We start from the raw sequence: 18,218 nt of genomic DNA on the forward strand, positions 1-18,218 counted from the left end.
TACCTATATATTACCCCTCTATTCAGAAATATGTTCAGTATTTCTTGCTATCACCGAAATTACCATTATTCTTACTATGCTTCAGTCTATCTCGACTACTTTAAACTTCCTTGATGATTGAGTGTGTCAATTTGGGTTGATGCTCATATCTGTCAGGTCTAATATTGAGAATGACTGGTTTCTCAAATGATGAAGATAATGAGAGCTTGTGTTGAGATTCGGAGTAAAACTTTAACGATCTCTTCTTCAGATGTGGAAATGTAATACTGTTTCTTGATTCGATGAATTTTTCACTTAAATCAATTTGTACCTGACATTATTATTTAGCCTCGAGAAGAAAAGTTGAATTGATAATCCTAAATTTAAATTTACTTCTCGAAAGTGCGTAGTTTCTAGTATTCGGATAAAAGGACACAATATCTTAATTTTACACTTTTGCTAACATAATATTTCTAACTTTTCTATAACTATCAACAAATAAATTTCAAATCTCATACTCCATTGCTGTATTGAGCAGATAACTCTGTTAATCTTTACTACTTAAATACTTTTTCAGTAGTTAACAAATATCAAGTAAAATGTACGTAAACAAAGTGGAAAATCGTAATCGGAGACACGTATTAAACATTCTGCGGCTATTTAAAAGAAACTTACCTGTTCACTGTATGATTTACGTCATATCTAAGCTTGATTTCTTTCCTCTGTGATAAAATTTGCTAGTTAGATGTTATACATTAGTGTCTTAATATATATTATTATCTTGATATTGATGTTTTACTGAAAGATGGACACATTTTTTAGTTTAGAAATTACCAGATGAATGAACTCTGTTTTTACATTTTACAAGAGATTCTATATTTAAAAGCACCAGACGATTAACCGTGAATGTATATTTACGGAGATAACAAGTTGTATGTACTGTATTAATTTTAAGCAAATGACACTTAAAAATATAATCAGAGAGAGGTTTTTTGGATATTATAGTAATTTAATAGTTGAATTCATGAGTTAATTAAAGTTAAACCACCATGAAAAACCTGGAAGCATTGGATAGACGTTTCGTCATAGTATGTGGATCCTTAGAAGTGTGCATCCACGACCTCGCTCGCGGGATTTGATCCCAGGGCCTCGCACGCGAATGATTAACCTGTGAACCACTGAGCCGGCCAGTATCCAACGGTGTTAATGATTAACTTCCATCGATCCATGAAATTTTGTGAATAGGTCCTGGGTTCGAATCTTTTGAATCTGTATCTTGGATGGGCACTACTAAGGAGACCTACAATAGGACGAAACGGCCATCCAGTGCTTCCAGCTTTTCCAAGGTGGTCTAGCTTCAATTGACTCATGAATTAAACTTCAAAATATGTTTCATGATTACCAAATTCATTATTCAATAGTCTTCAAAGTGATCTAGTAATTTTATATAGAAATACTTTTCAATCAGCACTGGTTAACAAACGTTTAGTCACCTTAACCAAGACTCCTTTACAAGATAAGTGACCTGTTTGACTAAAGTATTACACAGTATAAATTTCAGATATATATATATATATGTAATTTAATAATTGAATTCATGAGTCAGTTAAAGCTAGACCACCATGGAAAACCTGGAAGCAGTGGACGGATGTTTCGTCTTAGTATGGGACTCATCAGCAAAGCGCATCCACGACCTCACCCCGCGAAATTCGTTCTCATGAATTCAGTTATTAAATTACTACAATCTCCACAAAACCCTTGTCTGATTATATATACATGTGTAGATTTTAGACTGAGCTATACATTTACATGAAATGCTTCATCATACTACATTGATTTACTTGACGAGTTTCACGTAATTTATTTTCAAGTTCTTCAATGATTGTTGCTTTAACAGACAGTAGTTGTTCTTGTCGTAAACTTTCCACACGTGCAACTTCTTCAACAGCTTTCTGGATTTTATCTGCATCTATAAAAGAAAATATAAAACATTATTGTAGTTTCTTATGGATTTAGAGTATACAGTTTTATGTAATAAACCACAAAGTTCTTCAATTGTTGAAATAGACATCATAAGAATGTTTAGTATTCGCTTGTTTCTCTTATGCTAAATGGGAAAATAATATTTTAGGCTAAATCTATACCAAGAAGGTACAAGTATTTATGTATATTTGTCTACACAAAATATTCAATATCCGTTGGACGGATACCATGAGGAACAGCATACTGTGGGAGAGGACAAATCAGCTCTCGGCTGAGGAGGAAATTAGGAAAAGACGTCGGAAATGTATAGGATATAAATTACGGAAATCACAAAACTACATCACGAGGCAAGCGCTAACATGGAATTCTGAAGGGAAACGGAAAAATCAAGGCTAAAGAAAACAGTACGTCGGGAATTGGAAGCAAGCATGAAAAAAATGAATAATAACTGAAAAGAATTGTCGACGACAGGATTGTATGGATGGTGCTGGCGAGCGGTCTATGCTCCTCCACGAGGAGTAACAGGCGTAAGTAACTAACTAAGTGATATGTCAAGTCCAAATGGGTTATTTTAGATTCTGGACAGACCAATTAATTCATTCTTCTTGGGTTGCATTTTGACCGTATCAATTATTCACTTATTATTCTTGCTCGTTTCTACATGAACGCATGCACGTGCATCATCCATCGTCTACTCTATTCATCACGTCTTTAGTTTACTATTTTTCGGATAGAAATTTTGGATTGCACTTTATCAAGACGATTTGTCTCACTTGCCAGTCCATTTTCTCAATCTTCATTCTAAATGTTTATCTAGATCAATGAGTATATGAAATCTGTGTGATCAAAATTTACTCTCGTATAATATGACTTATTTTATTCAATTATTCATTAATGTGAATTAAATCGATAATTATATCTGAGGATAACTAGAATGTGAACATCATTGGACGATCAGATTGTAATCAAATTAACCGGACGGAAAAATATCTTCATCATTTATTCTAGTGTTTCAGGCTTAATGAAGTATGAAGTAGTTAAAGAATATTAGACAAGAAAGTGAGTAACAATATTAATATTACTGAAATAAGTAATGATGAAATGATTATTGGAATACTTTTATTAAAAGGTAAATTAGTAACATGCTATTTTTATGAAAAGAGTTAATAATTATCAGTTGGTTTGAGTATACTTTGATAAAGTTTTGTTCTCTGAGCTGGATGGATTGGTCGTGGTGCTTTCATCGTTATTCTGAACGACATCATCATCAGTACAAACTTCACATAGAAGTGAACTGTTCGAATTTCTCCACATAAATCTCACAGCTTGTCCTGTCGACCACGATGTTGATTAGTTATTGTTGACCCTTAACCTGTCATTGTTTACTTTTTTATTTTGGTTGTATCTCCCATCGAATTCATTTCTGGTCCTATATTTGTCCATAATTTTCTAATTGGTGAATAAATTGGATCGAGTGGATACAGGTATCTACCTCAGTACAATGGAAGATGGTCGCGCAATTTCGTGGATTGGTTGAGGTTAGACGTTAACACCGTCGGATGCCGACTAAGTGGTCTAGAGGATAAGCGTTTGCGCGCGAGACTGAAGATCCTGGGTTTGAATCCCTTTGGTGGAGAATCTTGGATGCGCACTATTGAGGAGTCCCACAATAGGACGAAATGGCCTTCAAGTACCGCCAAGTTTTCAGTGGTGGTCTAACATCAGTCGTTTCATCATCTCAATAAAAAAACTTGAAAATCTCCACAACCCTATACTGATGATTCAATGTGTTTGTTGATTGCTGATTGAACTGAGTGCCAAGCTTCTAAAAATTCTCTAATGTTTTTAGAATTGTCTATATCCAAGGGTATTCTTGGTTTTTTTAAAAGAACTTAAAATGACAAGCCAGGACTATAAAATTCTCACAACGATGAGGTTAAGATTCACATGCAAGGTTCGTTTAAAGAACAACAGCTTCTCAGCATAGGGTCGTGGAGATTTAAGTTTCTGATTGAAATCATGAACCGGCTGATGTCAGACCACCATTAAAAACCTGGAAGCATTGGACGGCCGTTTCGTCCTATTGTGGCACTCCACGATTACGCTCGCGGGATTCGGACCCAGGGCCTTTGGTCTCGAACCACTAAGCCAGATTTCAACGGTATTAATATGTAACCTCAACCAATCCATAAAATTGCGCGACCATCCTCCATTGTCTGAGGTAGATACCTGTCTCTACCTGACATGGATTAGCTTCACTGGTTACGGCTTCCCACACGAGTTAGACTTTCAAAAATGGTCTAACATCAACCGGTTCATGATCTCAATCAAAAACTTGATAATCTTCACAACCCTATACTAATAAAAAGAGAATAGATTAGTGTTCTCCAGAAACTGGAATAATCTCTATAGACCTGACATAGCAACTCACACTACAATAATATAACTTACTTTCATAATTTAATTTAGCTATTTTATCATCCATCATCATTTTCCATTCATTTTGAATAAGCGATTTAGTTTTAAGAAGTTCTTCTTGATGTTCCATTTCATTCATTTTTATTTGTTTCAGTAAATCTGTTTTTTGTTGTATCATTATGGTTGTTAATTCAGCTAAATGTCTTATTGTATTCACTAAATCATCTGGACGATTAATGATATGTAACATATCTATTCAATGTAAAGTTAATATGGAAATCAAAATAAACATATAAAGATAAACAAGAGTAATGTTTCTATGTAAATTAATGTTAGAATTTAATCATAGAGAATAATAGTTGTAAGGATAGTTCATATGACGACAGACCGCGGGTGAACTCGAGGAGGCTGTAAGATGCTCAGAAGGAGCCGAAGATATTCCATCCAATCACCTTTCACAAGAATATTCTAGAATTCCAACGTATAGCCTCCTGATTGGTCAATGCTAATAACCCCATGAACGCGGATTGGTGGACTGTAATGATGATTTCGTTCTTACTAAAAACTATAAATACCTGACAATTTCGCACTATAATGAACACTGTTGGAATAATATTCCTTTCGTTAGGCTTCTATCTTCTTCTTGCGACTTGGAGGAGTTTTAGTGTTTTAGTGCTCTGTTATACGCGGTATATCAAGAAATCAGCCTTTAAGATATAACAATTCATAGGTAAACTTGAGAAAACTTGAGAAAGAGCTGAAGACATTCTATCCAATCATCTTTTAGAAGAATATTCTAGAATCTTGACATGTAGCTTCCCTATTGCACAAATGCTAATAACCCTCTGTATTCAGATTGGATGATTATAATGATGATTTGGCTTTTGATAAAAATTATAAATACCTACTATATTTGACACTGTTTGGAATAAAATTTCTTCTTACTTATCTTCTACCTTCTCGTTTACTACTTGGAAGGTTCTAGTGTTCGAGTGTTGAAGTTGTACGCATTATATCAAGTATCTAAGCCCTGTATATAACAAATGACGTAACGCAGTGAGCTAAACCTGTACGATTCTATTCTATTGTAGTTGACATTTTGAATAAATTGGCTTTGGGATGATGGTAAAGATTTGTAGCTCAAATGGATGATTTTGATGGAGTTTTATTCTGATTCGGTCGTAAAGTTTTAATCGTTTTTTTGATCGACATCATGAGAACAAACTTTAAATGTTGATGATGTCGTTCAGAAGAACGATAAAAACTTCATGACCAAATCATCCAGCTTAGAAAATAAAACCCTATCATGAATCTAATTTCTGACTTTAACGTTCAACTTTAAATCTTAATCTTGATTCCTCACACAAATCTATAACCATAGTAAGTAGGTGAACATTTTTAAGGTCATTTTAATGTTGTTCAATGATCGTGTATAAATTATAATCTGATCTCTTTTTTCATTCACTTGGAATATAACTCAATTCAGATAGTATCCAGGATAGTATAAATTCAATCTTAAACCGGAACTATCTTTAAATTAACTAAAAATAATGGTTCCTAATGATAATTATCAGGTCATTAGTTTCAAATTATACTACCGTTAACACTATGATTGCTCAGTTCAATATGAACCATATGTATATGGTTGCTCAATGGTTAATAGTTTAAAGCATTCAATTTAAGCATAACTACTGATATTTAGTATTCAAAGTAAAATATGGAAAGAAAGGGGGGGAGGTAGGGAAGAAGGAAAGAAAGAAAGAAAATTTCATTTTTCTTATTGTATGATTGATACTGTATTTTTGGACTTCATATCTATTTTAATTTACATTGTTTCCATGGTAGTTACTTTTGTCCGGTTTTATTGATCATTGTCGTAGTAGTGAATATTCATTGTAAAAGAATTCAAGACAATAATGAAGCAGTTAATCAGTGATCATTATTGATTTTTAATACTTTCTTAATTGATATTAATTCTTCATCAAAGTTAATCATCAAAATGAACGATTGTAATTCATATCACGTTTTAAGTCAATCTCTTTCTATTGACTAAATTTCAATGATAATGAATAACAAATGATGATAGTTATTTGATGAATAAACTATTCATAAATGAGGTTTATAATCATTTTCCTAGAAATCATCTTCTATTATTCATCGTTCTTTTCACAATCATATCACTTTTCCTTGAATTATAAGTTGTGAAGGTTCTTACCGTAAATAAAATGTCTTTAAAAGCAAAGAAGGATGGTCATTAGTGATGGAATCCAAGATGTGCGTTTTGTTTTATTTGACAATTGTCAGTTGACTGTACATTGATGGGAAGATTATAGCGAACAATGCAAAAATAAATTAAAACTTCACCCGACTGCACAAGCAAGTGGATGTCTGGATTTACTAGTTAAATGGATAACGCGATGACATTTGAAGCAAAAGGTACTGAGTTGGAGTCCCTGAGTGAACACCAACTTTCGGGTGCAGGTGTATCCAGTAACGAGTCCCATATAGGACAAAATGTGAGTCCCGGATTCTACTGCTAGTCACCACCCATATCTACTGATAATGCTTGTGATTTAAGGTGATTTCAAGGCGATCCGCACTAGATGGATGATGTAAGATGTGTTTAATATACGTTGTTTCATAGTATATGTGCGGTATCTTTTGATTTTCAATCATTAATTCATTCTATTGATTACTGATGATAAACGGTCTTCGATGAAGCTAAAACGGAAAGGTACTTAACGGATCTAAGTTACTAGAAGTTCTAAGGGTTATTTAAGTGATTGAAACAGTGATAGGACAGGAACCTACCAGTATTCTGTGACTGTATTGTCCCAACAGCTTCTTGTACACAATCTTCGAGACGTTGTTGTGTATTCACCTGATCCTGTAAATCGTCCAGTAGGATACGTTGGAGTCGTTTTAAAATTTCACTAGCTGGAACATAAGCAGCTAATAACTCAATATCTTGTTTTAGTCGTAACGATGAACGAAATCTGGGTGTATCTTTCATGTTTTGCTAAGTAAAAATGGGAGCAATAAAACTTTATTATCAACTGTACGGATAAATGTTTTCGTTTAATAATATTCAAGACCGCATTGATCAATCCTTCCTAGAATCTAACTTTTTAAACGATTGTTTAGATATCGTTTTTATTTACAACTTGGTTATACAGTACACAGTTGCTAGCAGTTAAATTATTTCGTTAATATCCTGGCTCAACAGCTTGGTAAAGAAACAGACAATAATATAGGACGTTTCTGTATTGGAACTCCACCATCGCTCCAGAAATCGAACAGAAGACCTACAGACCCTTACAGAGGGTGGTTAAAGTTCGAACTAAACTACGATTTAAATTTAGTGGTTCACGTTCCAAACTTCAGTCAATTCCGAATATTGAGTGATAATTACCTGTCACTACTGATGATATCTTTCTGATGTTGGACATGATTGAAATGAGGCTAAGTGAGCATTGACATTGCTTTCAATTAAGTATTATTAGTAGTTTTTCAATTGAAAATGTTTTGTATTGTTCATTTTTATGCCAGGTTTTGCACTTTACTTTGTACCATAATCTATGAGTTACGTTGAATGGAATACAGTGGACAGCTGGCTTGCAGCTAGACGATTTGGACTTCACAGATGATCTGACCCTTCTATCCCACACTCACCAACAAATACAAGTGAAGGCAACCAGTGTAACAGCATAGCCTATGCAGTAGTAGGCCTCAACATACACAGGACAAAAAGAAGGATCCTGAGATGCAAAACAGAGAACAACCATCCAATCATATCTGAAGGAGAAACTCTGAAGAAAGGCGGGAGGATTTACGTGCCTGGATAGCATCAGAGTTGAACAAGGGGAATGTGATACAGATGTGAAGGCATGGATTGGAAAATCAAGTGCAGCATTCCTACAATTGACTAAAATATGGAACTCAAAACAACTGTCTGGAAGCCAATAACAAATTCAGAATCTTCAATGCAAACGTCAAAACAGTTCTACTGTATGGAGCTAAAAATTGGAGAAGTGCTACATCTATCATCAAAAACGTACAAGTATTTATCAACAATTATCTATGTAAGATACTCAATATCCATTGGCAGGATACTATCAGCAACAACCTATTGTGGGAGAGTACAAACCAGCTACCAGTTGAGGAAGAAATTAGTAAAGGACTCTGGTAGTGGATAGGATATACTTTGCAGAAACCACTAAAGTGCATTATGGCACAAGCTCTAACTTGGAATCATAAAGGGAAAGGGAAAAAAAGAAGGCCAAGGAACACATTGCTCCTGAAACTGGAGGCAGACATAAGAAAAATGAATAGCAATTAGAAACAACCGGAAAAGGGAGCCCAATACAAAGATGGTTCGAAATCCCTGGTTGGTGATTTATGCTCCTCTACGAGGGGTGACAAGGGTTGGTAACTTATTAAGTATTGCTATCACTGTCACATAACCTGCCTTGATTGGTTCGATATTTTCATACATGGATATAAGTATTACTGTTTATTAAACTTAAGGTTTATGAAGATCGAAATGAAAAATAATATCGTTCGCTTACAATATATGATATGCTAATTCACAGAATGGGAATTTTTAATATCAAAGTATCAGGGGGTGGTTGCGTTCTTGTAGCTGGATAACTTAGTTTTTAAGCTTTCAGTTCATACACATTAATAAGGGTCATAGAAAGAGATGTAGCCCACAAACCGATAAAATTGTTGTAATCAATATTAGGCAAATCATAGGATACAATTACAGTCAATGACAAACTAAACCTCATCTACAAGATAAATTGCAGTAACAGAGTGGGGACCCTCTTTGCCTCCACTCACTTAAATACCATTTAGTTGCTAAAAGGTACAACATATCAATTCATGAAAACAACTATGTTCAAAAACTCGACTGTAAAATATTGAACAGACTAAACAAACAGAAAACCTAAGCTTCATTAGAAGCTTGACAACTAGCGAACAATAGAGATTGTAATCTACCAGATCTATCAATCATAAGCGTTATCTACAGAGAAAACAATTGAAACGAACAAACGAATAAACAAGAACCATACATATATCAAATTCCAAATAATCAAAACAATTGGTTAGTTATAGGTGGAAAACTTTTAAAAGAACGACGAAAGCTCCACGACCAAACCATCCAGCTCAGAGAACAAAACTCCATCAAAATTATCCACCTGAGCTACAAATCTTCTTCACTTTTAAAAGCTCATTTCTCATTAGAGTACATACTGATAAAGTTGTTTAGAAGAAAAATGATAGTATCACAATTAAATGATCTAGCTCAAAGAACACAATACCTTCGAAATTTCTATATGATGTTAAACTATCAAAGTCACCATTTATAACAATATCAACCAATCAATCAATGAACCGATCAATGAATCAATCAATCAATGAACCAATCAATGAATAACCATTTAATAATAAAACAATTCATACTTGGACTTCTATATATATAACAATATCAATCAATTGGTCGATCGATCAGTCAATCAATCAATCGATCAATCAATGAACCGATCAATGAATAACCATTTAATAATAAAACAATTCATACTTGGACTTCTATATATATAACAATATCAATCAATTGGTCGATCGATCAGTCAATCAATCAATCGATCAATCAATGAACCGATCAATGAATAACCATTTAATAATAAAACAATTCATACTTGAGCGTCCATATATAACAATATCAATCAATTGGTCGATCGATCAATCAATCGATCAATCAATCAATCAATCAATAATCATTTAATGATAAAACAATTCATACTTGAGCTTCTATATAAACATGAATAAATTCATTTAATTCATTTTCAATTGTTTTATTTTGTTGTTTCATTTGATTATCTATTGAATTATTAATTTGTAATTCATATTGTAAACGTTTATAATCATCAGCTAGAAATTGTATACGATCTAATAATTGTTCATTATGATTTATATCTTGATATGAATCCACGTTGTCTATTGATGATGATGATGATGATGATGATGGTGGTGGTGGTGGTGGTGATTTCGCATTTGATAATTCATGATTATTATCATCCATAGATTGGGTATTGGATTCAGAATTGATAGTAACTTTCTTATTCGAAGAAGATTCTAATGTTTTCTTAGTATTGAATTGAGTTTCAGATATTACAGCGAATACAATACGCATGATACGTGTACGTAAACGTTCAAACTAATTTCAAAAGGAAAAAAAGATAATGATAATATAAATCACAAGTGAGTGTTGATGGATGGATTACAATCTGTGTCGATTATGATCTTCTCTAGTTATGTAATAATATAGATACATATTAGTGATGATTTCTACATGGGGGCATGAATTTCTGTTAGTGGGACATAGATTGAATTAAAGCATATACCATGCACGATTACGTTGGTTGCAAGCTGATTGGTTAAGAATTATTCACAATTGATTGATTACTGGATGGTGGTGATCAATGTCATGTGTGTCAAGTCTTTCTTAGTGCAGATCGAATCCTATCGACCAAGTTGCAATGTGGCCACTATTCTAGGTGACTCGATATTGCGTGCACTATGTTGAGATTAGATGGTGGTTGGAGGTAATCAACAGGAAAACCTGGACCCAGGTTTCGTGCTATTTAGCACTCATCAGCAAGGTGTACCAGTAATCTTGAGGGAATGGGTACTCCCTGATGGATTCGATCCCGTGTCATGTAGCTTCACAGTCAGAGACGTAGCACTGGGCTATCTGGGCCGCAACCAACCTCCTGTAGGACTGAGATGTATTCGCAATTGATTGATCACTGGGTGGTGATCAATGTTATGTGTGTCAGGTCCTTCTTAGCCAATCAGCGCTAGTCGATACTTGGACAAGACTCCAGAATCGGTGAGACTATAATTTATGGAGGACCTTTGAGCGCTCGCGACAGTGACTTTGAAAGTGTTCAACTAATAACTAGGACCGAATGAAGATTATAAACCTGTGTGATGAATTAGAATTATGATTTAAATTTGATGGTTAAGGTTAGGAATAACATTTAGGGTTTTCATCACGAACTGACATCAGCTATAATGCCAAGAATCTATTTAGCCAAATGGATAAGCGAATTTCGCGCCAAAATCCGAGACGTGTTATCCTAAATTTAATTGATTTGTTCATAAGTTATAGTCTCCACCTAGAATCTTCTCACATAAAAACTGTAAATATAACAATGTTTTTCTTACTGTGCTTCTTACTTCCGTTTACCCCTATGTTATTTGAAATGTAATTCCGTTCCTGTTCCGTCATGTTCTGATTTAGGGACTTGTCGAATGAATTGATGTCCAAGTCTACTAAGCAATAGGAATATCTGAGTCATAATAAGAGAAAATTATAACACATTCTAAATGTTGTCCCCTGGGCTCATTCTGAAAAATAAACAACCTTTAGACGGTATTCGTAAAAGAATTGGACTTTAGATACTATTTAAAACCAGAAAACACTGAACAGTTGTTTCATTCTAGTATGGGATTATTTTCAATACTTCTAATCAGTTATCAACATCAATACTCCCGCCTATATATTATCTGAAGGTGCAAGTATTTCTAAACAAGTGTCTACGAAAGATACTCAACATCCATTGGTCGGATACCATGAGGAACAGCCTACTGTGGCAGAGAACAAACCAACTTCCAGCTGAAGAGGAAATTAGGAAAAGAAGTTGGAAGTGTATAAGACAAACATTACGGAAATCACTAAACTGCGTCACGCAGCCAGCCTTAACATGGAATCCTGAAAGGATGCAGAAAAGAAGAAGGTCAAAGAACACATTAAGTTGTGAAATAGAAGCAGATAGAAGAAAGATGAATAACAAGTGGAAAGAGCTGGAAAGGGTTGCCCAGGACAGGGTTGGATGGAAAATACTGGTGAGCGGCCTATGCTCTTCTATGGGGAGTAACAGTCGTATGTAAGTAAGTAAGTAAGATATTATCTGAGAAACATTTATAAATGATTAAATTTACCTCACTAACAGCTTCATGTTTATCAAGTTGATGAATTCGAACAGAACGTTCTAATTCAATAATTTTCACTTGCATCTCTTCTAATTCTTTACGTAATTTATTCTCTGCAACTAATTTATTTTCAACATCTTGAAGAAGTTTATGATGATCTAATTTCATTTTATCTAATTCATCTTGTAATGAATGATTATGTAATTCTGAAGTTTTATATTTCTGAAAAAACCAAAACAAAAAAGAACGAAAAGATGGATGGATGGATGGATGGAAGGAAGATCTTTTTGTTCAACAACTTAAAAACGTTTAATTGAACTATTGAATAAAAAGGCATGAAATTGAGCGACCGTTTTCCATTTTCTTCAATAGGTAACTACCTCACATCTGACATTCGTCATGGTTATTCACTAGAACTCCAAGAATTACATTATTCAACAGTTTTCATAACCGCATACTGATAATTACCATGTACTCACTAGTGACTAAATTTGAGAGGTAATTCTCGGAGTTTTGCGCTATGTCAACTAATGAATTGTGACTTAGTGATCAAAAGGTATACAACACTTGTTGTGAGATATGAAGATAATGATTTTATTTGGGTAAAGATTCAGGGAAACATAACCCTGAAATGACTCATAAGAATCTATATTACGAAAAGTAAACCCTAATGCACAAATATATATATATATATATATATATATATATATATAATCGTGGAGGGAATGAGAGTTATCTAGATGGTTAGTTACCTTGGTTACAAGAATAATCCACTTATTTAAAATTTACCGTTTACATTTGGATTTAGCCCTGTGATGACATGTTATCTGCCTGATCTTGCATCAATCTATGATTTATCTTAAAGTACCCGATAATAAATCCTAGTTTTATTAACTTTTTCATCAATGACTATGTTAGAAATGAATTCTAGATGTTTTAACCCCGGCGGCGGCCTGCTCGAGCATCTGGGCTACCTGTTCCTGTCATCTAGATATTTCAACAAGTTATCTATTTTTGTTTGTTTTAATAAATCATTATGTCTATTAATCAAATAACCCATTCTGCTGCGTTTCTGAAAAGTGTACAACCTTTCGTTGTCAAAGTTACAAAAAACTCAATAAGAGACAATGTGGTTGCTGGCAATATACAACGAAAAGAATGTACATTATTCAGATGTTCATTTACTAGACTGCTAGCATCTAACTGGCGATCACTCAATATTTATCGTCAGGATCGACCAAGAAGAAAGAGACGGAAACTTGTTGAAATACTTTGTGTGCTGAGAATTCTATATTGTACCAAAAATATAATATTGAGTAAAGCTAATAATAATAATAGATAACAATAAACCAAGTCTTAAGTTATGTAGATATTGACAGCCTCACTGAATGGTATTTGGGTAGCTATTGATATTATTGTAAATATTAAACTAGAATAGAAAAAAAAGAAACAATTTCAAGGTGAATAAAACTAATTTTAATGTTTGAATTTATGAGTTGATTTAAGCTAGACCACTAATGGGAACCTCGAAACACTGGACGGTCATTTCATCCTAGAATGTGACTCCTCAGCAGTGTGCAACTATGATCCTTCTCACGGGATTCGAACCACGGACCTTCAGTCTCACGCACGAACGCTTAACTTCCAGACCACTAAGCCGTGACTTAACTGTGTTAATGTCTAACTTCAACCATTGCATGATGTTGCACAACCCTACATCCATTGTCTGAAATGAATAACTGTCTCCGCCCAACATGGATTACATTCCATTGGTCACGGTTTCTCATTAAAAGAAGAAATTCATATGACTTACCTGACGAATACTGTCAATTTCTTTTTCAAATTGTTCCTTCTCCAAATTGTATTGTTTTTTATCTTGAGATTTATTATACTGAAAATTTACAAAATGTATATCAACAGTTAAGAGAAATATAGTTTATAATGCAACTTAATTAAGATAATACACATTTATAAGGTGACTTTTATTTGGATTTATTTATGAAACTGTCGAACTGTGTTCATACTAAAGTTAGTCTAGAAAGATCAATGAAAGTTGAATGATGAATGTAAAGGAAGTGTTTTTAAAGTAGTAAACTATGACTTTAATCAATCCATGAAATTGCGCGATTGTCTTCTATTGTCTTCGGTGGGTAACGGACTCACATTTGACATGAATTAGCTCCACTGGTCATGGATTCGCACTAGAACATCGAGAATTACCTTACTCAACAATCTCCACAACTGCATACTGATAATTACCATGCACTCACTAGTGACTAGATTCGAGTGGTAATTCTCGGAGTTCTAGCGAGAGGCCGTGACCAGTGAAGCTGATAATATATAATTTTCATATGAAAAAAATTCTACAATGAATGATTAAAAACGATGAGAATTTCGTGATTAACTTATCAGACCTTTGAGAAATAGTACTATTTAAGAAAAACATACACACTTAAAAACATGAATTTAATAAAGCAAACGTTATTTAGGAGCAATTTTCATCGTTAACCAACATGGAATTCGATAGCAAACAACGTAGTATTCGACAGATATTCTGTTCGAGTTCGATGATCATTTACTTAGATACATCTTAATGTAGCATGACACCATTGATCAAATATTTTATATTTTTCAGACAATATGAAATGCAGTGTTATGATTATTCATTACCGATGAATTCAATCGTAGTGAAAATTTATAGCTCCAGTGGATGATTTTGCTAAAGGTAAGAGGGAATGACCTGAAAACACATTGCACTGAGAATTGGAAGTAGACATCAAAAGAATGAACAACAATTGGAAAACGATTTGAAAGGAGAGCCCAAGGTGGAGTTGGTTCAAGAATCTTGGTCGGTGGCTTATGCTTCTCCACGAGGAGTAGCAGGTGTAAGTAATTCAAAGGTTGCCTAGAGTACCTACTACATGGTATGACTGGAATGTGTGTGTACGCGGTCTAGGAATGAATAAAATTATTTGAAGAAGGTCAATCTTATTAAGCTTATTAACTATGACAATAACTTATCACATAATACAAATAAAAACAAATGAATGCACAAAGTTATTGACTGCATTAAAAAACTTTAAAATGCTGGGATGATGCAGATTTGCCATTCGAGATGGTGGAGAAGATCTAAAGCTCAGATGGATGATTTTGATGGAGTTTCGTTCTCTGAACTGGATGGTTTAGAACGAAATTTCATCAAGATTTGCATTTCATATGAACTATATAAGGAAATAATACCGATGTGACTGAGTTTCCTAATGGAATAATGAGGCAAATCTAGAGAATAAAATGCATTTATGATAATCATTCAAACAAGAAGGATGCAGTTTGGGTTAGTAGAAGTAGAGATTAATGATTGAAAACAAGAATGTTCTATAGGTAGTCAATAGCAGAATATAAGGATGAAAAAGTTTGTTTTATATACGCAGTTCATATCTCTGTGTGTACAGTATGTGGTTCAGTAATACAGAGGACATGAGATCATACTGATTTTGGTAGGTTTCTGTTTACCTCGTACAGAATATTAGAAAAATGGATGTACTTGGAATGGTCGGTTGGTACTGAAAAAAATCCTTAATAATTGTTAAAACATGACAGAATTCTGATGGAGTTTTGTACTCTGAGCTCGGTGGTCTGGTCGTAGAGCATTCATTATTCTTCTGAATATCATCAGCATAAACCTCAGATAGAACTAAAGCATTTGAGTTTTTCCACGTATGACCAGCGTTTTACCCTGATAACCTCGATTTTGATCGTTTATTGTTGACCTTTAACCTATCGTTATCTACCTCTTTACTTTGGTGTTATCTCCCTTTGACTTGAATCTTGGTCTTATATTTGTCCATGATTCTTCCGTTTGGTTGGTAAATTGGATCGATTTCCAAGTGATTGTTGATTGTTGATTGACCTGAGTCTCAAACTTCAAAAATTCCCTTGTGTTCTTAGTGTTCTTAATATCTAAGGTTATAACAATTTTTCAGTAGAATCTGTGTCCACAGTTGTCCACTGCACTGATTTGAGCAAAGCTATGTCAAGGCGACTCCACATGGAACCCCTCTGAAGCTACTGCTGCTCTCAAGCCCGGACAAAGGAGGATAAAGGAGATGAAACTTAAGCTAAAGAAACACTGAACAACTGGAGAAACAGTAGTACAAAGGTTCAATACAGCCTTCCTTCAAGATACCAACAAACACAACAAACTTAAGCTAGCTCTCAACAACAGATTCTAGGCCTGACAAGAGCTACTCTAGAAAGAAGAAACTACTATGGAGGACAACCGGAAAGGGATCAAGGAAGCACTAACTCCAACGTGTCAGGAGGTATTGGGCCGCAAGAAGCATCATCATGAGGAATCAATTTCTATCAAAACCCTGAGCAGGATTCAAAATAAGAAGAACAAGAAGACAGTAATTAAAGACAGTCCGACAAGAACTGAGAATGCCAAGGCACAAACTGAATACACAGAAGCAAACAAGCAAGTGAAGAAGAGCGGAAAAGCTGCAACAGAAGCTAATATGAAATAACCATATGATATAACGAAGAAAATGACAGCAAAATATAATAAGCTAGAGGGACCAGTCGAGAACAAAGAAGACAAACTAATCACTGAGATTCGAAAACAGAGGAGCAGGTGGGTGGAACATATTGAGGGACACTTGATTAGGCCAGATCTACTGAATCAACCAGATATCGAAGCAACACACACAGACCTTTGTACTGCTGTTTCTCCAGTTGTTCAGTGTTTCTTTAGCTTCCGTTTTATGTTAGCAAACACCAGGTGTTGATGACCAGAGTACAGCAGAATCTCTTCTGAATTTATCTTTTGCTTTCCAGCTTAAGTCCAATAGATTTTACTGATTTCGAGTACTTCCGAGGCGTATCTCCTCATTTCCGTTGCTATTTAACTGGTCCTCCTGGTCTCCCACATTACTCGGACATTCTATATACCTATAAAAATTATTGCTCTGATTGATTTAAGGGGCATAGGCCTCATGACTTCCGGAGATTGTCAGCTTTCATCATGAGTTGTCATAATTCCTCTGAATGACGATAGCTCAACTCGTTGGGTAGAGTTTAAATGGTTTAATATTTTTTATTCTGTTTAATAATTTTTTAGCAAAGTTGTTTTCTACCAAATAGGGTTGGTGACCCCATATCCAACACTCCTCTTTTAATAGGGCTTTGGACCGTCAGTAACCTTAGCAGAGCTACAGGCTGAATTGTACGCCAGGCTGGGATACTACATATATACTACTGATATCATTCTGGTAAGTAGTTCAGTGTTAACATTATGGTATTTATATCAAAATGTATAAACTACTTCATTGTTTACAACTTATTAATGTTTTCATCATATTTATATATCAATCACAGTTACACCCAATACATGACAATAACAATGGAGATTATAAGGATGTAGATTTAAAAAGTGGACATAATCAGCTTCTTCCTTTAAAGTAAAATCTTTAAAATTATTTATGAGACAATCGATTTCCCTTTGACTTTCAATTTCCCTAGTATGAATAGAATACTCACTAAATGAATGTAAATTTCTTTTCAACTATGGATGATGTGTGTTGTGGTATTAATAGTCAATGCTATCTGAAGTTACTAGTATAGGGATTGTGGAGATTGTTAAGTTTTTGATTGAGATCATGAACCGATTGATGTTAGACCACCACAATTGTGGTGGTCTCCACAACCCCTATACTAGTAATCAACATGTGCTCACCAGTGACTAGCTTCGTGAGGGAATTCTCGGAGTTCTAGTGAGAGGCCGTGACCAGTGGAGCTAATCCTTGTCGGGTAGAGACAGGTATCTACCTCAGTACAAC

The 18,218-nt window shown here is 34.5% G+C and overlaps 1 protein-coding gene across 1 annotated transcript in view; it reads right to left on the reverse strand.

Moving 5' to 3' along the window:
• Positions 1–18,218, reverse strand: part of MS3_00006035 (uncharacterized protein) — a 48,184-nt gene that overhangs the window by 21,439 nt on the left and 8,527 nt on the right. Inside the window, exons 8-13 of the mRNA XM_051214134.1 lie at positions 14,195–14,272; positions 12,391–12,603; positions 10,187–10,600; positions 7,192–7,399; positions 4,414–4,632; positions 1,821–1,948 (exon numbers count right to left, since the gene is read on the reverse strand). Of these exons, the coding sequence (XP_051067265.1) occupies positions 1,821–1,948; positions 4,414–4,632; positions 7,192–7,399; positions 10,187–10,600; positions 12,391–12,603; positions 14,195–14,272 (1,260 nt within the window). The remainder of the gene's footprint in view (positions 1–1,820; positions 1,949–4,413; positions 4,633–7,191; positions 7,400–10,186; positions 10,601–12,390; positions 12,604–14,194; positions 14,273–18,218) is intronic.

Source organism: Schistosoma haematobium, chromosome 2, assembly GCF_000699445.3.
Source record: "Schistosoma haematobium chromosome 2, whole genome shotgun sequence".
NCBI classification, from domain to species: Eukaryota; Metazoa; Platyhelminthes; class Trematoda; order Strigeidida; family Schistosomatidae; genus Schistosoma; species Schistosoma haematobium.